This window comes from Hypanus sabinus, chromosome 5 (assembly GCF_030144855.1).
Source record: "Hypanus sabinus isolate sHypSab1 chromosome 5, sHypSab1.hap1, whole genome shotgun sequence".
Classification (NCBI taxonomy): Eukaryota; Metazoa; Chordata; class Chondrichthyes; order Myliobatiformes; family Dasyatidae; genus Hypanus; species Hypanus sabinus.
The window spans coordinates 22,374,427-22,400,058 of record NC_082710.1 but is presented as its reverse complement, the minus strand read 5'-3'; the positions used below and the strand labels follow the sequence as shown (position 1 = coordinate 22,400,058).

General features: G+C 39.9%; 1 protein-coding gene and 1 long non-coding RNA gene across 3 annotated transcripts in view; one reads left to right on the top strand and one right to left on the bottom strand.

The window, feature by feature from the left end:
- wdr36 (WD repeat domain 36) overlaps nucleotides 1-1,273 on the bottom strand; it is an 81,177-nt gene extending 79,904 nt beyond the window's left edge. The window contains exon 1 of the mRNA XM_059969514.1: nucleotides 1,121-1,273. Within this exon, the coding sequence (XP_059825497.1) occupies nucleotides 1,121-1,273 (153 nt within the window). The remainder of the gene's footprint in view (nucleotides 1-1,120) is intronic.
- Nucleotides 1,182-21,249, top strand: LOC132393985 (uncharacterized). 2 transcript variants are annotated; one of them, XR_009512133.1, is made up of 3 exons: nucleotides 1,182-1,300; nucleotides 16,276-16,370; nucleotides 16,839-21,249. It is a non-coding gene; the product is annotated as an uncharacterized LOC132393985 (long non-coding RNA). The 2 variants fall into 2 exon arrangements; XR_009512134.1 differs by lacking the exon at nucleotides 1,182-1,300 and adding an exon at nucleotides 2,130-2,257.
- Nucleotides 21,250-25,632: the final 4,383 nt, after the last annotated feature.

The window sequence follows — 25,632 nt, the reverse complement described above, 5'->3', positions numbered from 1 at the left end:
TGGAGGGATCTGGTCCAGGTGCAGGTCTGTGGGATGAGGCAGAAAAAGGGTTCAACACAGCCAAGAATGGCCAAAAGGCCTGTTTCTGTGCTGTAATGTTCTATGGTTCTATAGTTCTACTGTTTTTCATAAAACTGCCCTGTTTGCAATGACCACCTTGAGCTCCTGGTCAAACTACTTCAATTCTCCTCTCCAGTCACACACTTCATCTTCTGTCTTCTCAACTACCAGGATGAATACGTGCAAACTAAAAGACCAGCACCACGTTTCACCAAGGTAATCCACAGCCCAATGTACAAATATCGATTTTTTCCAATTTAACGTAACTAAACTCACCATGCTCCTTTCTCTCTTATTCTGTTCTCCTCCTAACACCCCTCCTGGTTCCAACCACCAATAACCCTTGCCCATCCCTTCCTCACCCAATTCCAGTTATTACCTACCAGTTACTGTCTTTACCTCTCTAGCTCCACTTCCTTTGCTCCCACAGATGCTGTTTGACACACTGAATAGTTTATTTATTGAGAGACACAGATCAGGCTTTTCTGGCCCTTTGAACTGTGGCACCCAGCGATCCCCGATTTAAACCTAGACTAGTCATGGGCCAGTTTGTAATAACCAATTCTCCTACCAGCTGGTTTTTCTTTTGGCATGTGGGAGGAAACCAGAGTACCAGGAGGTCACGGGGAGAACACAGAAACTCAATTTAAGGTTTAAGAATTCGCTCAAAACCACCTCTTTAAAAAAAACAATGCAATGCCCCTTCTGACTCTTGAGAAGCCCTTAGTCCAAGATTTAAGATGAAGAAGCATTATTCAGAATGACACGTTTAAAGCTAATACAGACAGAAGGGCACTAGATCCTTTTTCAGGAGTGTACTAGCTATTACCACACATTCACCTCACAAGACCGTGCCCTGTCCCACCTGTGCAAAATTCTGAGGTCCCCCCCCCTCCCCACCGGCTTTCATAAGCACTTAAGAATCCACAACAACGATGTGCAAGTCAGTCATCGTCGACTCTCAAAGAAAGTGAAAATAAGCAGGTAATGCACAGGGGGCAACATTACTCAGATCGTGCAGGTGGGTAACGCAGAGACAAAGCAAGGCAACATTACTCACATTGTAGGTGTGAAAACTTGCCCCTACGGCCGTGACCAGGTAAAACTCCCGGTGCCGCTGGTGGAACCGCACCACGTGCGGGACATGATTGCAGTGGAGCGCAAGCGCCCGGTAACTGCTAAAAATATTGCTGCTGCCGCCGCCAGAGGACATCCCGCTGCCCGACAGAAGACCGGGAAGGTAGTATCCTAAAAATATATATATATCAGCCTCAGCTCGCCGACTGCCAAATCCTTCCACCACAATCACGTGCAGCACATAAAATCGTCCTCACCACAACATCGTTGCGCCTGCCGGTATGGTGTCACACGCTTAACATTCCTCCTTTCACCCTTCCTTCCTGTTCGCACAAATCAGTTCCGGGCCTGCGAAACCAAAACCTTGCAATAATCGAACTCAAATGTAAAGTAACTACTTCAAGAACAATCAAAATGATCTTTAGAAACGAAGTACACAAACCACATATAGAGAAGGGGGGATCTAAAATTATTTCAGTTCTGAACTGGACGTTATAAAGCAACGCAAAGTCATGCAAGAGATTCTGCAAATGCTGGGAATGCTGTAAATGTAGGAAATTTGCAGATCAGTCGCCAGCTTTGGAAAGAAATAAACAAGCAACGTTTCGGGCAGACACCCTTCATCAGGACTCCATAACACCGTAAATAAATATCAATTTAAGATTGCGCTGTCAAAAATCAGATTTACGCGGTTAAACTTGTATTGCCGAAACACCTAGAGCTGCCAAAAGTACATCTTGTTTATTCAAGGATCTTCTTGTATTGCACAGATTTATAAAAAGACACACATTTGAAATACCCCATTTAGTGGTGTCAAACATTAGCAAACATACTGATGAAACCGTAAGACAGACATAGGAGCAAAATTAGGGCATTCCTACTCCACCATTACATCATGGCTGATTTATTGCCCTCCTCAACCTCTCCACATCTAGTCTATTTATGCATCTACAATATTTGATAGGTTTCAAGAAAATCAGCCTCATCGTTCTAAGCTCCAGTGAGTACAGGCCCAGAACCATCAAGCACTCCTCCTATGTTAACTCTTTCATTCTCGTGAACGACCTTTGGACCTTATCCAATGCCAGCACCTCTTTCCTTAGACAAGGGACCCAAAACTGTAAGTATGATTTGACCAATGCCTTAGAAAGACACAACATCCTTGTTCTTATATTCTAGACTTGAAATGAATGCTAATATTGCGTTTGCCTTCCTCACCACCAACTCAACCTAAAAGTTAACCTTTACGGAATCTTGCAGAGTGATTCCAACATCTCTGATTTTTGAATTTTCTTCCCGTTTAGAAAATAGTCTATGCTTTTATTCCTTCTACCAAAGTGCATGACCATATACTTCACTACACTACACTACATCTGCCACTTCTTTGCCCATCCTCTCAATATGTCTAAGTCCATCTGCAGACTCTATGCTTCCTCAACATTACCTACCCCTCCACCTATTTTTGAATCATCTGCAAACTTGACCACAAAGCCATCAGTTCCATCATCCAAATTGGTGACACATAATGTGAAAAGAACAGCCCCAAAACCTAATCCTGCAGAACACCACTAGTTATTGGCTGTCAACCAGAAAAGGCCGCACTTATTCACAGTCTTTGCCTCCTGCCAGTCAGCTAATCTTCTATCCATGCTAGTATTTTTCCTGTAATACCATGTGCTCTTAACTTGCTAAATAGCCTTGTGTGTGGCACCTTGTCAAAGGCCTTTTGAAAATCCCAGTATACAATATGTACCAATTCTCCTTTGTCTATCCCAGATGTTATTTCCTCAAAGAATTCGAACAGATTTTCAGTACTGATTTTCCCTTAGGAAAACCATTCTGACTTTGTCCTATTTTGTCATGTGCTTCTAAGCACCCTGAATCAATATATTTAACTATTGAGTCCAACATCTTCCCTACCATTGAGGTCATACTAACTGGCCTATAATTTCCCCTCTTCTGATTTCCTCCCTTCTTGAAAGGTGGCATGATCCAAGAACCATTCCATAATCTAGTGATTCTTAAAAGATCATTGCTAATTCCTCCACAATCTCTTCAGCTACCTCTTCCAGAACCCTGGAGTGTAGTCCATCTGGCCCAGGTGACTTATCTACCTTCAGACCTTTCAGCTTCCCAAGCACCCTCTGCTTAGAAATAGCAACTACACCCACTTCTGCCCCCGATGCTCAAATTTCTGGCATACTGCTAGTGTCTTCCACTGTGAAGACTGACTCAAAATATTTATTGCGTTCATCTGCCATTATTAACCCTCATTATTACCTCTCCAGTGTCATTTTCCAGGCACCAATATCAACTCTCGCCTCTCTTTTACTCTTTATATATCTGAAAAAAAAACTTTTAGTATCTCCTTTTATATTATTAACTAGCTTTTCTCTTATGGCTTTTTAGTTGCCTTCTGTCAGTTTTTAAAAGCTTCCCAATCCTCTAACTTCCAAATATTTTTGTTGTATGCTTTTTTTTGCTTTTATGCTGTTTTTGACTTCCCTTGATAGTCTCATCCTCTCTTTAGAATACTTCTTTATCTTTAGGATGTATCTATCCTGCGCTGAATTGTCCTCAGAAACTCCAGCCATTGCCGGTCTGCCATCATCCCTGCTAGTGTCCATTTCCTATCAACTTTGACTGCAATTTTGCCCTAGCATTTGCCTGTCCTTCCGCACAGTCTCACTACACAATGCATTGATTTGTGTACCAACTACCCCATCCTCAGTCCTATCACTGCAGTTCCCTTCCCCTGCCAAATTAGTTCAAACCTTCCCCAACAGCTCTAGCAAACCTGCCCACAAGGATCTGGTGCAGGCATAACCCATTCTTTTTGTACAGGGCATACCTTTCCCAGAAGAAATCCCAATGATCCAGAAATCTGAAACTGTGCTCCTGCACGACTTCCTCAGGCACTCATTCATCTGTACTATCATCCTATTCCTGCCCTGACTAGCACATGGTACTGAGGGAAATCCAGAGATCACTACCTTGGAAGTCATGCTCTTCAGTCTTTTCCCTAATTCCCTATACTCACTGTGCAGGACCTCTTCCCCCTTTCTACTTACAGTATGTCATGGGTGCCAACCTCTGAATGCTCACGCTTCCTCTTGAGAAGCTTCAGCAGCTGCTTTGAGACATTCTGGACCCTAGAACCTAGGAAGCAACACACCACCCTGCCAACTCTTTCACAGCCACAGAACCTCCTGTCCATCTCCCTAACTGCTAAGTCTCCTATCCCTATCTCTATCTCTATCCCTTCCCTGCTGAGCCTCAGAGCCGAACACAGTGCCACTGGCCGGCCTGCTGCACTCTAGGTGAGACCACCTAAGTAAAGGTCTCATCGATGAGATTTTCGGCCTCATGGCTGGTCCTGAGCACATCCAGCTCCATCTCCAGTTCCTTGACCTTGTCAGTCAGCAGCTGCAGTTGGATGCGCTTCTCACAGATGCCATCATCAGGGAGACCGTTAGGCGCCCTGAAATCCCACATCACTTAGGAGGAGAATTCCACCCCCTTAACTAAAATCCTGCCTACACTTGTTATACCTCTAACCTCTCAAGTTTAATCAGAATTAGAACCAGGCTTAGTATCACCGGCATGTGTTGTGAAATTTGTTAAGTGAAGTAGTGTTCATGGGTTCAATGTCTATTTAGGAATCAGATGGCAAAGGGGAAGAAGCTATTCCTGAATCACTGAGTGTGTGCCTTCAGGCTTCTGTACCTCCTGCCTGATGGTAACAATGAGAAGAGGGCACGTCCTGGGTGGTGGGTGTTCTTAATAAGGTACACCACCTTCTTGAGGTGCCGCTCCTTGAAGATGTCTTTGATATTACGGAGGCTAATACCCAAGATGGAGCTGACTAACTTTACAACTTTCTGTAGCTTCTTTCGATCCTGTGCAGTAGTTCCCCCATACCAGACAGTGATGCAGCCTGTCAGAGTGCTCTCCACAGTACATCTGTAAAAGTTTTCAAGTGTCTTAGGTGACAAACCAAATCTCCTCAAACCTAAATGGTTCTGTTTATTATCAGAGAATGTATACAGTATACAACATAAAATACCTGTCTTCGTATACATCTACGAAAAACACTCCAAAAAAATGAGCAGCAGAAAAATGTTAGATGCCCAAGCCTTGTCTCCCCCTGCCCCACAGAAGCAGCAAGCTCTAACCTCCTCCCTCTCCCCATCACCTGTTTCAGCAAAAAGCATCAGTGCCCACCATCGATCAAGTAACAGCAAAGCACCCAAAGAGATCTGCAGTCAACACAGATCATTGTTTACCTGACAGTTCGACACCTCTCCCTCTCCCTCTCTCTGCTGTGTCGCTTTTCCATACATCCACCGCAGCAGAATCCTGATGTTCCTTCTACCGCAAAACCTCAGTCAGCAATACCAGCCTGAAATCAGTCATCCTCAGGGCCACACCCTGGAAGTACCATCTTCCGAGCCGTGCCCAGAGAATGTTGGAAAATGGATGGCCAACAAGCTTCAGGAATGGGAACTCATTTGCCGTTAAAAATAAAATGCAGTTTGAGTGCCACTTGCGGATCAGGATCTCAACAGAACCCTGAACACCTCGAACAGGAATGAAAAAAGAGACATTATAGAGAGAAATTATAGCAACACACAAATGGAGGAATTCAGCAGGCCAGGCAGCATCTATGGAAAAAATGTTGCTTGGATTTCCAGCATCTGCATATTTTCTCTTGTTTGTGAAAGAAAGAAATTATGCTGTTTTTTGCAGATGAACTCAAAGAGGCAGCCAATTGTGCCATCTTAACTCTGCTCTCCTAATTAAGTATAGCTGCTGACTTGTCTTCTTTATAGCTGCATCAATATGTTGGGACAAGGTTATGTCCTCAGAGATTTTGACAACCAGGAATTTGAAATTCCTCACCCTCTCCACTTCTGATCCCTCTATGAGGATTGGTTTGTGAACCCTCAGCCTGCCCTTTCTGAAGTCCACAATCAGCTCTTTGGTCTTACTGCGACACCACTCCACTAGCTGGTGTATCTCACTCCTGTACACCCTCTCATCTTCATCTGAGATTCTGCCAGCAATGGTTGTATTATCAGCAAATTTGCAGATGGAATTTGAGGTGTGCCTAGCCACAAGGTCATGGGTATAGAGGGAACAGAGCAGTGGGCTAACCACACATCTTTGTGGTGTGCCGGTGTTGATCGTCAGCAAGGAGGAGTTATTAATACCAAACCACATAGATTACATTCTTTTGGTTGGGAAGTCAAGGATCCAATTGCAGAGGGAGGTACAGAGACCCAGGTTCTGTAGCTTATCAATCAGGACTGACAAGCAAGGACCTGAGGCAGGAGTCAATTCTGACCATGATCAACCTCTCAAAGCATTTCATTACCATAGGTGTGAAGGCTACTGGATGGTAGCTCACACTTCTCTTCTTGGGCACTGCTATATTTCATGCCCTTCTGAAGCAGGTAGGAACTTCTGACCGTAGCAGTGAGAGGTTGAAAATGTCCTTGAATAATCCTTCACTCACCAAGGCAGGTTTTAATGAAGTCAGTAACAATTACGGCATACTCATCCAGATTTGAAGATGAATCCCTGAATACAGTTCAGTCCATCAACCCTACTCATGCTGCATTCTTCAGTCTCTGCCTATACTCAGGGGCAGGAGGACAACCAGGTGACCAGACTTTCCAAAGTTTGGGTGTGGGATAGCAAGGTGGGCATATTTGATGGTGGTGTAACAGTGTGTTGTTTCCTCTGGTACAACAAGTGATTTGTTCATTATAATTGTTTGGTGACTTTTTCAAGCTGGCCTGGTTAAAATCCCCCAAAATGATGGTGATGGCATCAGGGTGTCTTGTTTCATGCATGTTGATCGCATCATTCAGATCATCTGGAGCCTGTTTGACTTTGGCCTGAGGTGGAATGTATACTACCAAAATGATCGCTGAAATTTCCCACAAAGAGTAAAATGAACAAGACTTAATTGCAAGGTATTTCAGGTCTGGTGAGCAGAACTGGGATATCACTGATACGTTTGAGCACCGAGAGGAGTCAATCATGAGGTATCCACCACCACCTCTGCTTTTGAAAGTTTCGATCGTCCAATCTTGATGCTCTATAGTGAACCTATCAATCTGAATCGGAATCTGTTCTAATGTCCCTCTGATGCAGAACCCTAGCTTTGAGATTGTCAGTTTTATTTACCAGAGCCTGTACGTTTGCCAGCAAGATAGTTGATAAAGTTAGTCGAAAATCTTGATTTTTAAATGCACTTGTACGTCGAGCAACAGCCTCCTCGTGAGTATCTTAAGGCCATTATTTCTGTCGGTTTTAAGCAGCCTAGATTATTCAAATGGCTTAAACCACCTTTATTAACTGTACAGATTTTAAATGCAGTTGTAGTTCTCTGCTGCAACAGGCTGAAATGGGAATATTTAATTGTATCCATCAATCTGCTCTGCCACAAAGACACCCTGGAAGATGAGGCACTTTAAGTTCTAGCCTGCGCTTGTTCTCGCCCAAGGGAGATTTCCTCCTTTATAAGAAAAGAATGCATAAAATCAATGTTAACAGCATCACAAGTTCAAGTTATTAACTGGATTTTGAATTCTCCATAAAAAGTCCATGCTCTGAAAAATCTTCCCTGTGAAACATCAACTCTGTTTCTCTTTCCAGAGGTGTCCCCTGACATGCTGAAAGTTTCCAGCATTTAAAAAAAATGTTTTCTCTGTGACCTTTGTAAATGCACTGGGGTTGCTTGTTTTGATTTAGTAGGATGTTGTTGATGTATCAATTATCTCTGGAATCAGTGATGGTGTCACTTCCTGACTCTGGCCATATTATATGCCAGTTCTAGGATTCTACATCAACTACATAATTGTAGTAGGGTACTCACCTTTAGGGTACTTTAAAACTCACAGTCTTCTTCAATGTTCTCTTTGGTATCTTGTGCTGAGGTGAAGTGGTGTATATGCTTTCTGAATCTCTAACCTGCCCTTACAAGGTAATTCTGGGAATGGTATCTGATATCCTGTTTTACTCATATCCAATTCGGTCAGCATACAAAATTCAACATATGATCTGAAACTCTTAGCTTTCTTGCATAATGACTTTGTTTCAACTGGCTTTCTTCAACTTTTCTTCCTGATTTATGTTCTGAGTCTTCTTAAGTCAGCACTTCTACTGTCGTGTATCTTGTATAATACAGCATCAGTCTGAAGTTCAAAGAAAATTTGCATGTTGATGCTTCATAGTAAGACCAAATATGTCTTACCATGAATTGCTTTTTAGTATTTTTTTTTGCTGTGTGAAATTATTTTTAGTCTTATCTGTTGAAGGATAATTATAAGACAGTAAGATGTGATCATTTGCTCCTTTACCCTGCTTTATTTTGAAAGGAAGAATGAGGAGAGGAAATATTGAGTAAATAATATTGTTCTGACAGGGATTCTGGTGCAGCAGGACTTGGTGGTATAGGCACACATGCCATTGAGCATAGCAGGCTATGTTGAGAAAGTGATTTATGAGTCATACACAATTCTGAACTTTATGGAATAGTACAGCACATTACAGGCCCTTCGTCCCACAATGTTGTGCTGACCCTCAAACCCTGCCTCACATAAAACCCCTCACCTTAAATTCCTCCATATACTTGTCTAGTAGTCTCTTAAACTTCTCTAGTGTGTCTGCCTCCACCACTGACTCAGGCAGTGCATTCCACGCACCAACCACTCTCTGAGTAAAAAACCTTGGAGTTTGTCCTTCCAAAATGCACCACCTCGCACTTCTCCGAGTTGAACTCCATCTGCCACTGCTCAGCACACTTCTGCATCCTATCAATGTCTCTCTGCAATCTTCGACAATCCTCTACACTATCTACAACACCACCAACTTTTGCGTCGTCTGCAAACTTGCCAACCCACCCTTCTACCCCCACATCCAGGTCGTTAATAAAAATCACGAAAAGTAGAGGTCCCAGAACAGATCCTTGTGGGACACCACCAGTCACAACCCTCCCATCTGAATGTACTCCCTCCACCACGACCCTCTGCTTTCTGCAGGCAAGCCAATTCTGAATCCACCTGGCCAAACTTTCCTGGATCCCATGCCTTCTGACTTTCTGAATAAGCCTACCATGTGGAACCTTGTCACATGCCTTACTAAAATCCATGTAGATCACATCCACTGCACTACCCTCATCTATATGCCTGGTCACATCCTCAAAGAACTCTATCAGGCTTGTTAGGCACGATCTGCCCTTCACAAAGCCATGCTGACTGTCCCTGATCAGACCATGATTCTCTAAATGCCCATAGATCCTATCTGTAAGAATATTTTCCAACAGCTTTCCCACCACAGACGTAAGGCTATAATTACCCGGACTATCCCTACTACCTTTTTTGAACAAGGGGACAACATTCGCCTCCCTCCAATCCTCTGGTACCATTCCTGTGGACAACGAGGACATAAAGATCCTAGCCAGAGGATTTATGTACAGAGGTGTAGAATTTTAAAGCAAGAAAGCAATGCTCAAGGTCAATAAAACACAGATCCATCTCAAACGGAGTATTATGTTCAATTATGGGCACCTAGTCGTGGGAAGAATGTGATTGGTGGAACTAGAGAGGATCCAAACGGAATTTAAGAGAGTGGTTTCTGAGATGAGGGACAACTCTTGTAATGATAGATCAGAGAGGCTAGAGAAGACCAGATGGAAATCTGAATCATGTAAGGCGATGAAGGGTCCGGATAGTAGAAGGATATTCAAGTTGATCAGTAGCTCAAGAACTAGAGATCAAAGAAATAAAATAATGGGGAAGTAACTAGTTTTGTGAGGAAAACACTTTTCTACAGAACTTCTGGGAGGTAGGAATCTGAAAAGCACTAGCTTCTGAAGTGATAAATACAGGTTCTGTTATGGACTTTTTTATGTTTAGTGACTTCAAAACATTAAACTAATTCAAAGAAAGACATGGGCAGTCCGAAAATGCAGGTATAGCTTTGTCTTATCACATATCACATGGTAGCGCAATGACGTATGCAATTAACACATTTTTACATATAACCTGTAATGAATTATTTAAATGATCAAGAACATTTAATCAAACATCATATATACAAGATTACTCAAATATTGTTGAAATATCAAATACACAACAGACATAAACAGGGTGAAGAAAAATTTACCAGAATAGAGAGAAGCGGCCAGTCTGGGGAACTAGTGAACAGCCCTTCTAGAGAGATGGCAGGCCATATCATCTCCCGTGCTGTAAAATCATTCTATGATTCAATAGTAGACTGTCCAAACTGATGTGATTGTAATAGTGGATCATCATCCAATTAGTCCTCGTTGGTGAGGTCATGTGTCAGCAACACACACAAAAGCTGGAGGAACTCAGTAGGTCTATGGATGGAAATGAATAGTCAACTTTCCAGGCTGGGTTTCAGCCCAAAATGTCAACTGTTCATTCCCACCAGGGATGCTGTCTGACCTGCTGAATTCCTCCAGCATTTTGTGTGGAAGATTTCCAGCATTGAAGAATCTCTTTTGTCTCCAAAGGTCAATAAAATGGATCTGAGTTCTATTGTTACATGTTCATTAAAGTGTATAATCCCAAATGTTTATCTCAATCCATTTTATTTAGATTTAAAAAAAAAATTTGGAGATACAGCACAGTAACATACCCTTCTAGCCTAGTAAGTGCACCACCCAATGACACCCAATTATGTTGGAAAATGCATGGTCATGCACTTAGGAAGTAGAAGTAAATGTATGGAATATTTTCTAAATGGGGAGAAAGTCCAGGAATCTGAGATGCAGAGGGACTTGGGGGTCCTTGTGCAGAACACCCTGAAGGTTAACTTGCAGGTTGAATCAGTGGTGAGGAAGGCAAATGCCATATTAGCATTCATTTGTCTAGAATATAAGGGCAAAGATGTGGTGCTGAGGCTTTATAAGGCACTGGTAAGGCCTCACCTTGAGTATTGTAAACAGATTTGGTGCCCCTCATCTTTAAAAAGATGTGCTGTCATTGGAGAGGGTCCAGAGGAGGTTCACAAGGATGATTCCAGAAATGAAAGAGTTATCACATGAGTAACGTTTGATGGCTCTGGGTCTGAACTAGCCATAATTCAGAAGAATGAAGGGGATCTCATTGAAATCTTTCGAATGTTAAAAGACCGAGACCGAGTTGATGTGGACAGGATGTTTCCCATGGTGGAAGAGTCTAGGACAAGAGGACATAGCTTGAGGATAGAGGGGCACCCTTTCAAAACAGAGATGCAGAGTAATTTCTTTAGCCAAAGGATGGTGAATTTGTGGAATTTGTTGCCACGTGGAGGCTTGGTTGTTGGGTGTATTTAAGGCAGAGATTGATAGGTTCTTGATTGGACATGGCATCAAAGGTTACAGGGAGAAGGCCAGGAACTGGGGTTGAGGAGGAGATAGAAAAAAAGGATCAGCCATGATTAAATGGCGGAGCAGACTCAATGGGCCAGATGGCCTAATTCTGCTCCTATGTCTTATGGTCTAATTAACCTGCTAACATGTATATCTTTAGAAGGTGGAAGGATACTCAAGGGGTCACATTGAGAACATACAAACTCTTTATAGACACCATGTTGCCCATGAATGGTTCTTCATCAATACCATAAAGTTGTACACACTTTTCTCGAGGTAGTTTATATGCACAGGCTTGAATTGCTACTTTCATTATTAGGGTGGAAGCCCTTGGATTCAAGACTGTTCATTGTCATTCTTCAGTACACGAATGTATATGGGAATGAAATGATCCTATAAAACACAATATGTACGTAACTGTGGAGTGTGGATATATACACATAAGATTAGCTCATATACATATACTAATTGTACTGTATATACGTAATATGGGATGTAGTGGGTTAATGGGTGGAGGTTTTGATCAGCCTGACAGCTTGGGAGAAGTGCTGTAACTGTTTTTGTGTCTAGTGGTCCTGGCATGGATGCTGCCTAGCCTCTTCCCTGATGGGAGTGGGACAAACAGTCCAATGGGGGTTCTGATCTGCAATATTGGCAAACTGTGCTTGTCCACCAATGCCAAGCCAATAGAAAAAGTTACAGTTTACATGTTAACAATACCAAATGCTCAGAGTAAAATTCTTCCATCTATCTCCTTTGTGCTTTTTTGAATATAACTGGATTGTGGCTCCAAGCTATTCAGCTGTGGTTAGTGGACGTATTTTAATATTTTTGTTGGAGTGATATTTTATTCTCATCCAAATATATGTTTGAACCACTCCAGCCCCTTAAAGACTAAATATTAGAGATCAGTTTTCTATGTCAAATGTACTTCAAAACATGCATTGAAATGCATCGTTTGCATCAAATCAGTGAACATTGTGCTGGGGGCAGCCTGCAGGTGTGGTTATGCTTCCAGCATCATCATGATATGCCCTCAGCTTAATAACCCTAACTCTGTTATGGCTTTGGAATGTGGAAGGAAACCGGAGCACCTGAGAAAAACCCACACGGTCACAGGAGGAAATATATTATTATTACATATTTAAATTAATATATGCATATTTTAATGAACCCTTGAGAATCATTAATATTTTAATTTTAACTAACCTGGAGATAAAATTGAATCTTGGTCAGCTAGTTTTCCCAGCAGACATTTTCAGATAAGATCTCAAAGGAATTGTAAGGGGAATACAAAGGGAGATGGCCACAAATTAGGACTGTCTTTTAAAGGTATTTGAACTTGTTTGACCTATCCCACCTCCCCAGGAAAATGGAATTTAACACATGGATTAACAATCAGCACTGTGTTCATGTTTTTAGACTTCCCTGGGGCAGGAGATCATGCTTAAAAATCTGTCTGTGTTGTACTTATTTTGCCTCCAGGTGCTGATATTGACAACAAATATCAGCTAACCAGTTAAGATGACATTATTTTGCGCTTACCTAAATGAACAGCAGGTGGTTTCCCAATGCTTGTTTATCTTGTTACTCCTCCAATTCGAGGGAAACACTAGCCTGATTAGCAGACTCACAGATATGCACAGCATTATTGTTGAAAACATGGACAATTATCCATGAGTCATTTTAGCTACAAAAAGAACTAGGTTACATAATTTTTAATGTACTGTAACTTAGTGTTTTGGCCTCTAGAGATGCAGTTCATTTTGTATGAACACCACTTTCTGTTTGTAAGCTGTTTTTTATGTAATTTCTTGTGTGGATTGATTTAGATTTCGTATTAAAACACACACTGGAAAGACATTTATCTCCATCCTCGTTCACTTGCCCTTGAAGCAGCAATTTCTTTTCACAAGTAAGATCTCTTTAAAACCCCTGAAGGAAGCTTCTGCCTCAGGTAATTTTTCAAAGGTATTTGATTCCCTGCTTAGCTTTGTAAAAACGCACAGTGAGGGCAGTACTGTTAAAAGGTAACTCATCTTCAAGGGGATTGCCCACGGACTGGTGATATGTCTGAATGCCGTAGACCATAATGTCAGCTTCCGATCCGAGCTATGTCAATCACCAAATCTGGAAGTGAGGTCTGAATGTGGTGCATCTACAGTGTCTTTGTGACAGATAAATGAGTCCACAATTAGCATAGCTGCAGCACGAACTCTTGCCAGAACTGAAGTAGCAAGAATGACAGCAACTTAAGCTAAATGCAAAGTTGAGATGCAAATAGAGAAAGCTTGCATTGACATGGTGAAAGCTCATGTAGGCAATGGAGAAAGCTGATACAGACATAGAGAAAAATCATATGGACATGGAGAAAGTTCATGTAGACAATGGAGAAATCTCATTTAGACAATGGAGTGAGCTTATGTAGTCAATGGAGAATGCTCACATAGACATAGAGAGAGCTCATACAGACATGGAGAGAACGTGTGTAAGGCTACATTAAGTGTGCTCAAAGAAAAGCGTGAAGCTGAGGCTGCCTCAGCAGTGGTAAAAGTATATGAAGCATCAGCTGACATAAAACCAGTCACTCTGGGCACATTAGCCATTGTTGGCAGGTCATATAGGATAAGGAAAACTCTGATCTCAAACTTCAGTTATGAGGAAGTTTTTATGAGTAAGCCCCGAGGAAAAGTATGGAGCTGGAGTCCGTAAGGCAGTCCTACATTGAGTTCAATGCTGACTAGCAACACTTGCGATGCCACTGATGCTAAACTGTGTTAGCCTCTGCCGTTCCTTTGGAATCATCAGCCACATAGAGAGGGGGAGCCTACTGCATGGGCAGCAGCTTGCTCTCCATATTGTACTGCTCTGGCTTGCTTATCACGTAAACAGCTAGAATGCAATATCCATGGTTGGACCCAAACAATAGAGGGCCCCATTGTCTCATTGATCTTGGATTATCAGAGCCATGTGTCAAAGTCAGCATTCTTTGGCACATTCAGTATTCAATGTTCTGTTTCTCCATACACTCTAAAGGCATGTTCCAGAACATTAGAAATTGCCAGAAAAAGAGCCAGTGAATTTGTCATGGTGTTAACAGGAGGAGAGGTTTGCTTACTTTCCAAATCCTCATTGAATGTGACCATATTCCATAAGAACGCAAGATATAGGAGCAGAATTAGGCCATTTGGCCCATTGAGTCTGCTCCACCATTTAATCATGGCTGATCCATTTTCCGTCTCAGCTCCAATCTCCTGCCTCTTCCCGAATCCCTTCGTGCCCTGACCAATCAAGAATCTATCAACCTCTGCCTTAAGTATACATGAAGCCTCAGGCAATGGATTCCACAGATTCACTACTCTCTGGTTAAGGAAATTCCTCCTCATCTCAATTCTGAAAGGACACCCCTCAATTCTGAGGCTGTGTCCTCTGCTCTGAGACTGAGGCACTCCCACCATAGGAAACAGCCTCTTCACATCCACTCTATCAAGGTATTTCACTATTCAAGAGGTTTCAATGAAGTCACCCCTCATTCCTCTGAATTCCAGTGAATACAGGCCCAGAGCCATCAAACACTCTTCATGACAAGCCATTTAATCCTGGAATAATTTAAGTGAACCTCCTATGAACCCCCTCCAGTTTCAGCACATCCTTTCTAAGGTGCCCCAAACTGCTCACAATACTCCAAGAGAGGCCTCACCAGTGGTTTATAAAGTCTCAACATTACATCCTTGCTTTTATATTCCATCCTCTTGTCTTCTTCACTACAAACTCAAACTGCAAATTAACCTTTAGGGAATCCTGCACAAGGACTCCCAAGTCCCTTTCCACCTCAGATTTCTCAGGTTTTTGTATTTTCTCTCCATTTAGAAAACTTCTTCATTTCTTCTAACAATGTGCAGGATGATACAGTTCCTGACACTGCATTCCACCTGCCACTTCTTTGTCCATTCTCCTAATTTGTCTATGTCCTTCTGTAACCTCTCTACTTCCACAAAACTACCTGCCTCTCCATCTGTCTTCATATCATCTGCAACTTTTGCAACAAAGCCATCAATTCCATCATCCAAATCATTGGCATATAACATGAAAAGTACCAGTCCCAACACAGACCCCACGGAACACCACTAGTCACCAGAAGCCAACAGAAAAGGCTCCATTTATTCCCATTCTCTGCTTCTTGCCAATCAGCCACTGCTTTATCCATGCTGGAATCTTTCCCATAGTACCATGGGCTTGTAGCTTGTTAAGCAGCCTCAGGTGTGGCATCTTGTCAAAGGCCTTTTGATAATCTAAGTACTCAACATTAATTGATTCTCCTTTATCTATCCTGCTTGTTATTTCTTCAAAAAGTCCTAACAAATTTGTCAGGAAAGATTTTCCCTTGTCAAAACCATGCTGACTAATGCCTATTATATCATTTGTCTCCCAGTACCCCTGATGCACCATCAATAACTCACACTGAGACGTAAGGTGAGATATCGGCTTTTATTGACTGGAAGAAGGAACCAGGAGTGAGTGTCCATCATACTATGTCCTGGAGACTGAGGCCAAGCGTCAGGCCTCAGATCGCCTTTATACAGGGGCCTGTGGGAGGAGCCACAGGAGCATTCAGCAGGGGGCATGTCCAGACAGGCACATAGTTCACCACAACCCCGAGAGCACATCCTTAACAACTGAGTCCAACATCTTCCCAACTACTGAAGTCAGACTAACTGACCTATAATTCCCTTTCTTTTGCCTTTCAGGGATGAAATCCTAATTCCTGGAGCTGATACCCCCACTTGACTCTTCTGTTGAGAATCTCCTATTGCTTGACAGAGATACCATCTGTGCACATAAGGTATGTGAATGTCGTAATGGTCGGCACAATGCACCTTTTACCCAATGACTATACTGTACCTGGATTGAGTCATAGTGGGTGAAGTCTGCCTTTTATAATAGACTTAAGCATTTACAAGATTTTGGGGTTTTTTTAGGTAACTTGAAGCACATTGAAGCCATCTATCTCTACCTTTAATTTATTCACCCTTGAAGCAGCAATATGTTTTCACCAGCTTGCATCTTGGGTAATTTTTGAGGTGTCTAACTCACTGCAGTATATTGAATATACACTCTGCGAGGGCAGTAGACTTGGATACTAAAGCCCCATCAAAAATATAATTATAAAATCAAAATGTTGTAAATGCTGTAAGTAAAAATAAAAACAAAAATATTGCTGGAAATATTCAGCATCTCAAGTTACAAGTAAATTTATCATGAAAGTACATTTATACCACCATATATAACCCTGAAATTTATTTTCTTGCAGTGAATCACAGTAAGTACTAGAAACACAACAGAATCAATGAAAGACCACTCCCTACAGGACGGACAAACCACTAATGTGTGAAAAAAAACAGCAAACTGTACAAATACAAAAAGAAAAAGATGAAATAATAATAATGATGATAAGAAAAACAGAAATGATAAATTTTAGAAAACACTATATGCACTTTAACACTACCTGGGACAGAAAGAGGAAGAGCAGATATAAAAAAAATTACACAACAGTCAGATAAAAACCTCAAAGGATATAGTTTCATCAAGGAAAACAGGATTCAGCACTCCATGAGAGCATATGAAATTCTGATAAGAAGTTCACACCACTAAACTTAAATGAGAGCACAACCCAGAAAAGGAAGACATTATCACTACAGAAGGAAGGACATGGCCCTGCATGGAAGATGTCCCTATGATCTGAGCAGACTAGGTGTCAACAAAGAAGTGTCAAATGCCTGAATCTGAGTTGGAGATCTCCTCCCAGAAACAGAGGGGTTCCTTATGGTAATATAGGACCAGGAGCTTAGCACAAAAAATGATCAAGAATTCATAATAAAAGAGCAAGAAATTTAAGATGATAAATGCGGAAAATGCCAAGAGAAACCAGAAACAATCCAAACACGTTACAGGAGTTTAATTCGATCTGATTACTTACACAGACACAATCAAGTGGCAAACATTATTCACTAAAACTCTGCTTTAAAATACAAGCTCATAAAAGACACCATACCTTGATCCATTAGTACAGACAGGACAATCCATCATAACCATCTGGATACACAGTAATATTACAGGATGAACAAGTAAGAACTGACTTAACAGATAGAGCCATTCCAAACACACACAACATACTGAAATCAATAAGTGAAAAACACCAGAAATATGCTGAATTAAAAGAGGAAATTGAAAGACTTTGGAACATGAACAAGGCATTCATGAGTAATATCCCAATAATAATGTCTACAACTGGTATCATCCCAAAATCCAATCTGACTGGAGGAAATCTGACAAGTGAGGAAATCGAGGATCCAATCGCACAAGGAAATACTGAGGCCTAGGACTTGAAGCTTAGTTCTGAGGGGATGATAGTATTGAATGCTGAGCTGTAAACAATAAAGAACATCCTGATGTATGCATCTTCATTATCCAGATATTCCAGGGTTGAGTGAAGATCTGTTGACCTGTTTTAATGGTAGGCAAGTTGGAACAGATCCAAGTTGTTTCTCAGGTGGGAGTTGATAAGTTTCATCACCAACTCCTCAAAGAACTTTATCACATTGGTTGTAAGTGCTACTGGATGATAGTCATTTAGGCAGTTCTCCATGTACTTCTTGGACACTGGTACAATTGAAACCTGCTTGAAGCAAGTGGGTACCTAGACTGTTGAATTGAGAGGCAAATGATATCCATGAACACTCCAGCCAGTTGATCAGCACAGGACTTTAGTATTTGGCCAGGAACTCTGTCTGGGCCAGATCCTCTCCATAGGTTCACCCTCTTGAAGGATGCTCTCACATCAGCCTCAGAGACTGAAATCACAGGGTCATTGGAGGCTGTGGGAGCTTGTGAAGGTGCCTCCATGTTTTGACAGTCAAAATGAGCATAAAATGCATTGAACTCATCCAGGAGTGAAGCCTCGTTGTCACCTAAGTAACTTGGTCTCAGTTTGTAGGAGGTGGTAGCATTCAAGTCCTGCCACAGGTGTCGAACATCCTTCAGTCATTCTAGTTTTTCCCAGAATTGCCACTTCGCATGTGAGATGGCTTTCCAGAGATTGCATCTTGACCTCTTGTATTTAAATTGGTCGCCAGACCTGATTGCCACTTATGTACCCGTCAGCAGGTTGCAGGGCTTCTGGTCAGGGAAGACTCTAAATGACTCTAAATGATTCTGTAGATGGGGGGTGGGGGGGAGGAGAGACATTTGTTTACGACTGTTTTTATAAAGTCTGTGATAACGGCGTGTATACATTCAGTTCCTCTGGTGAGTCTGTGGAGGGAGAAAGGTTATCAGTCTGTCTCACTTTACAAATTTTTCCTGACTATTTACAGCATATACTGATTTTACATCTGCATATTAAATATGGCAAACCGTGTTTTTTTAAAAGAATTTTACAGACAGTATTGTGACAATCTATAGTCATGAATTAGTTTATCCTGAAAATATGGGAATTACCTATGAAAGGTCAATGGCTGGGAGGCATTGTTAAGCATCTGATAAATATGTCGTCATTATATTACCTATAATTGTGATGACCTACTCCAGTTAAGACAATGCCTAGGCTGTGCCTTACTTGAGACTATGAGATAGCAAAGGCTCTCTGAATCATTAGTGATCTCTATGTCCCTTCTAACTAAACCTTCAATGGAAACTGAGCAAAAAGACAAAAGGAGGGTGTGTGGAAGAATATGAACAACATGGTTGCAAAAGGTTTAATAATTACCTGCATGTCCTTCCAAGGGCACCATTAAATCTATTAAGTACCTATAACTGAAGTTCAAGGTAATTTTATTATCAAAGTACATATATGTCACCATATACAATGCAGAGATACATTTTCTTGAGAGCATACTCAATAAATCCAATAACCATAATAGAACCAATGAAAGACCGCACTAACAGGGCGGACAACCAGTGTGCAAAGGACAACAAACTGTGCAAATACAAAAAAAAGGAGAAAAGGAAATAGTAATGAAATCCCTGCTGGTTTCCTTGGCTGCATGAGTTTAGGGAATACACACTCCAGTCCCGCCAAACCTGCGAGATTGAGACGGTTCTCCCCGCCTCCCCAACCACGGTTTGTGTGGATGCTGTGTAATTTACTACCTTGTTACAGCTCAGTACTAAGAAATAGCAGACAACACACTGCATATGATTAGAGGAATTATATTTATGAATCTTAACCAAAGGGTTAGTAAAGAAAGGAAAAAAATGTAAAGGGCCCATAATGATTAAACAGTCAAATGTGCACAAGCTGGAGCTCAGCTCTTCCAAAAGTTGTATTCGCCGATCCTCATTTTACTGTGGCACCTTCTCCATTGAATCACGGTCCACCACCAGGTCGCATTCTATGACTGGTTCTCTCCACTGTCTTCCCTCTTAATTTCCCACTGAACAAAGGATCCAGCTCACATTCCAAAGCACCCGTTATCTCTAAATATAGCCCAAACACTGCTTCTACAAGAAAGACCATTATGTTAGCAGTGAAACCTTTCCCAGGGTGTTACAATAATAATAAATAAATAAGCAATAGATATCAAGGCCATAGTTGTGGGAATAGTTCAGTGATGGGCCATGTGAAGTTGAGTGAGGTTATCCCCTTTGCTTCAGGTGCCTGATGGTAATAACTCCCCGAACCTGGTGGTGTGAGTTCTGAGACTCCTGTACCTTCTTTCTGATAGCAGCAGTGAGAAGAGAGCATGATCTGGGGGTCCCTGATAATGGATGCTGCTTTCCATATTGACACTCTCAATGGTGGGGAGGGCTTTACCTGTGATAAACTAGGTCATATCTACTATATTTTTGTAGGATTTTCCATTCAAGGCATTGGTGTTTCCATACTAGGCTGTGATGTATCCAGTCAACTGCTTGAATAAAGTGAGCCTTGTACAGTTATTTATTGTCATTGTTTGCCACCATCTGCTCTCTGTGTGACTTAGCACAGGATTGTTACTGAACAACACGAAACAGTTTAAGAAGGAATTGTAAGTAAGCAGGTTGCTCGGTAGATAATTAAAGAAGGATTTCACTGCCACCAGTTGGTGTGCTCGAGTTATTTACTACAGAATGAATCTTATCAATACACCACAGAAAGCATTCTCTCTGGATGCAAACAGCTTGGTTTGACAACTGCTCTGTATATGACCTCAAGAAACTGCAAGAGTTGTGGACACAGCTCAGCATATCACAGAACCCAACCTCCCCTCTGTTGAGTCTGACTAAACTTCCCACTGCCTCAGCAAAGTAGCCAGCATCATCAAAGACCTTAGTCACCTGGACGTATTCTCTTCTACCCTCTCCCATTGGGCAGAAGATACTAAGGCCTGAAAGCATGTACCACCTGGCTGAGGGGAAGCTTCTATCCCACTGTTATCAGACTCATGACTGGACCTCTTGTGCAATAAAATGGACTCCTGGCCCCATAATATACCTCATTATAATCTTGCACTTAATCTGCACTTTTTTGGTAGTATTGCACTTTATTCTACATTGTTATTGTTTTACCTTATTTTAGCACAATGCGATGTGAAATGATTTGATCCATATGAACAGTATGCAAGGCAATCTTTTCACTGTGTCTTGGTACATGTCACAATAATAAACCTATACCAATATCAATTATGTCGTTTATGTTTCCAACTATTTGGAATACATATAGGACATTTGGTCCAATAGACCAGTTAGGCAGAGTTCCATTTCATTATGATGATATGTTAGACTGAAAAATTAATGAAGATGGACCTGGAGGCAAAGGGTAGTTTGATACACAAAAAAAAATCACGGTTTCATTCTGTATTTAATGTATTTTTATTAATAAATACACATAAATATTTTTGTGACTCCATGGTCATAAATATCAAATGTTTACATCCAATCTGGATTATACAGAGAATACTGAAGATAGCATCTAGCAGATTGTACATATAAATTATCAGCATTAAATAAATTAACAACTTTGTGAGTTAGTAACATTAAAAAAAACTCCCTATTGTTTTACTCAGCTGAATAAGTCTATTTAATGTGTATTAGCACTCCTTATAGATCATGCTGTGGTTTTGAGACAAAAATAAATGATTTCTTAAAAATAACCGCATATTTTAATATAAAACATAAAAGCTTAGCTCACAAAATTTCAGATTTTAAACTGTAGTATGTAAATTATACATTTTATTATCAATATACCTTGTAAAATATCTTCCATAGAATATAATACCAGTCATTAAACTATGTATAATATTAAACATTTAGGAAAATCACTATGATGTAGTTCTTCAACATTAGTTGCAAAATAGAAAACCACTGACAATCTCCATTTCATTTAAGTTATTTAACCAATTCCTTAAGTAAAATGACCAGTTATTACAATTTGACAAATGTTTACTTAAGGATGAAATAAAACTTTTAAAGTTATGACTTACATACAAAATATTTTTAAAACAATACAATATCTATTTCATATAAATAACTATATCAAAAATATTTAAAATTTTGAAATATGCAGTTTCTTTGGCTCAATTTGCCTGAACTTTGCACGTATACAAGGTTTAGAGGTATTCTACCAGCAGCCTAATAGCAAGCAGCAATCAGTTTTTAGGTTGTGTTAGATCGCAAGACATAAAACTACAGTGTAACTACGTTGCTCTGGTGTAATTCATTTTGAAACTGCATCATAATATAACTAAAAATGAAAACAGTTTGGTAATTTATAGTAGTCAGATTAGAAAACAGTGGAATGAAATGTTGACTCAATGAAAATCTTACATCCTTTATACTGTACTATTGGCAGAATTACTGGTATACACCATAATTAACACATAAAACTGAAGTAATTGGAATTTTTTGCAAATGTAGCGTAAACTTAATGTGAATATCCCAAACTAGCTGTGAGCAATCAACTTTACCTTCATAGTTTTCCCTGAAAAAAAAATTGCATCCACTTGAATTGAAGTTAATGAGCTTTTTTTGCAAATTAGTTCTACTAAAAATGTTAAAGACTTTGTATTTAGTTGCAGTGAGCTGTAGGTAACATTTAGCCGTCATACGAAATCATGATTTTTTAACAACTCATTAGGCCCAAAAATATCACTGATCACATTATTTCCTGTGAAAGTTTCAATGTATAGGAGACTTTTAAATAAATTGGGGGGTTTTAAAAACACTTTTTAAATAGTTTTTGATATTTACTGTATGCTTTGAAATGGAGACTGAAGGACACTATATTATGTATAAAATGTTAATTTAAGTATTGCTTTATGGCTTCCTAATGTCATTGGCTGTTCAATAACTTCATGATATTGCAGCTGCAGAATGGCCAGGATTATTAAGCACTGATATTTGATAGCAGCAGTTACACCTGGAAAGTAGATGTTCATTACCCACTACAACTTCATGGAAGCTTTCTTTTAATTTAGTGCACAGTCCTGTTGTTTTCCTCATGCTAATTTCATAATATTGGATTATGAAAGAATGGAGAATGCTATTATCAACAAATTGTTTAACAGATGTATTGTTTTGAGGTAAAGATTCCAATCTGATATCAAAAGTTAATTTGATTGAAAAGCTCATAATAAAACTGAGTACAAAAATTAGTTTTAATGAGGAACTATTATAACTAATTTGTATACTCAGGATTTTTTGCAGAATAACAATCCATGTTGATCATTTAAGGACCAGATTACCTCATTTAGCCCATCATGCCTGTTCTGCAAGTCAATGATATTATGCTGCACATCTTAGAATACTTTAGGAATAAAATTAATCCATTTCAGCTTTTAAGTTATTTGAGGAAGAGTTTCCAATTGTCTACTGCCCTCTACTTGTAGAAATATTTCATAACTTAATTCCCAAAAGGTCTGTCTCCAATTTTTTAATTGCATGATACTCCAATTCCTGGACATCCCCAGCAGGCAGAAATATTATCCATATATTAATCATCTTTAATGTCTTGGAAACAGTAATTAAATCATCATAAAATTCCAGGAAATGCTGCTCCACATGTTTTACTTCTTCTCTTTGGACTCTAGAAAAATTCTTAGAAATCTACACTGCACTTGCTCCTAGACTATGTATACTTCCTAAGGAATGTTATCTAGAACTGATCATGATATGATAGATGGCATTTAAGCAGTATCTGCAAAACTCCTGCCTGTAAAATGCTAGAAATGCCATCATTTACATGCCATCTATCATTTGTACACACAAATTCATTATTTCAATAGAGAAGAACACCCACAAAGGACGACTTAAAATTTTTAGCTAATTCTGTTAAATATTTTACATTATATTTGTGTTTATTTTACATTTTCTTAAATGTTTCTAGGGTGTTTAATCTCACTAATTGTTCTGTTGATGATGGGTAGGATCCTTCACAACAGATAGAGGGAATAAACAGAAAAACAAGAATATCGAGAAGTTTAGCATCTATGAAAATGTTCACGTTCTCAGACCTGTTGTTATACCGGTTATCAAAACTTTCAGAGTTTTTTTGGGCTTTCTTAGTGCACAGTGCACAATAGGAAGTACTGCTGCTTTTCATGTTGCTGGAAGTGTTATGTTTTCGGGTCAGATCAGTTAAGCACCAACATCCTTGAGCAGAGTTGCCAGGTTGGCTCGTAAGAATTAGACTTCAAATACTAAAAGAAATCGCTTCTCAAGAATCAAAGAAAGCCACAGGAAATGCAAATCAGCAAATAATATCCAAAATAAATCCAGAAAATACTGGAAACACTTAGCAAGTCAGGAAACTGGTGTAAATAGTGATAGAGTTAATGTTAATGAACTCCTTCATCAGAACAGTGCAAAAGAGAAAACAAGTTAATTTGAGCCAACATATTTGTCTCTTCTTTCAACAGCTTCAACATGTGCCTTTGTTTTAACTCTCTCTCATTTTCCCCACTAATCTATTAACCAAATTGTTTCATGAACATTGTGATCACCTGCACAAACCCGGCCTCAATCAGAGGGATTCCCTTTATCTTATCTGTCTCTTCTCCCACCATCTGCAATTTTCAACAAACTTGTTTTCTTGCTTTCCCAGTCCTGATGAGTGGTCCTTTAGCTGAAATGTTAACTATTTTCTCTTTCCCCAGATGCTAAACTGCCCAGTGTTCCCATTTCCTGTTTTAATGTCAAAATTGTTTATAACTTGGATTTAAGACTAAACAAGCAAATGAAAATGTTATCTTCAGAAAATCTGGCAAACCAAGGAGCAGTTTGTTAACATTAACTCCCACAGTACTATTCTGCATAAAACCAAAAAATGCTGGTGCTACCCAGCAGATGACATTTTAGCTGTGGATGGATTCTCTCTTGGATGTGAATAAAAGATCATTGACTTAAATTTCATTCTGCGTGTGGATGTGCATTTCAACCTGCTGAGTCTTTCCAGCTTTATCTTTTTTCACTTTAAGTTTCTAACAGTATATTACATTTGTACCATGTGATAATTTAGGAAGTAGTAGCCATCACAGAAGCTTTAAATGGGCAAAATCGATTATGTTGATAATTTTACAGTGGGATGCAATAGCAATTGGTTCAGCCTTTTCACTCTGAAGTAAGTGAAATCCCACTGCTCTAAGTAATGGCATTTAAAACATCAAATAATTTCCTGGTATTCCTGCTTTAAATTAAGTTTTACACCAACACGAAGATACAAATTTTAAAAACGTCACGAATCATTGGAGATTCTTTCTGAATTCTTTGATCCTAAAAAAAGCCAGTTGTTGAATAGGGACGTCGTTACCCTCTTAATGACTTTTTTTGTAGGATGAGGGGATTCTTGTGTGCCCTTTAAAAAAAACCCAAAGTATTAATAGATACATTTTGGTGTACCAATTGAGAATAACTTTCAGTACAATTACATCAATTAAATTATTCAGCAATTATATTTCATGACAAAACTTACATCATGCTGTAGTTGGATAAGTTTGATAAACAGATAAAGTCCATGTTTAAAACAAAGAATAATTTCAATATATTTGACAAATTAAGACCATTAAAAATGAAATACGGGGTAGCTACAAGATGCAACAGGGAAACTTTGCTTAAGATAATATAAATAAGCA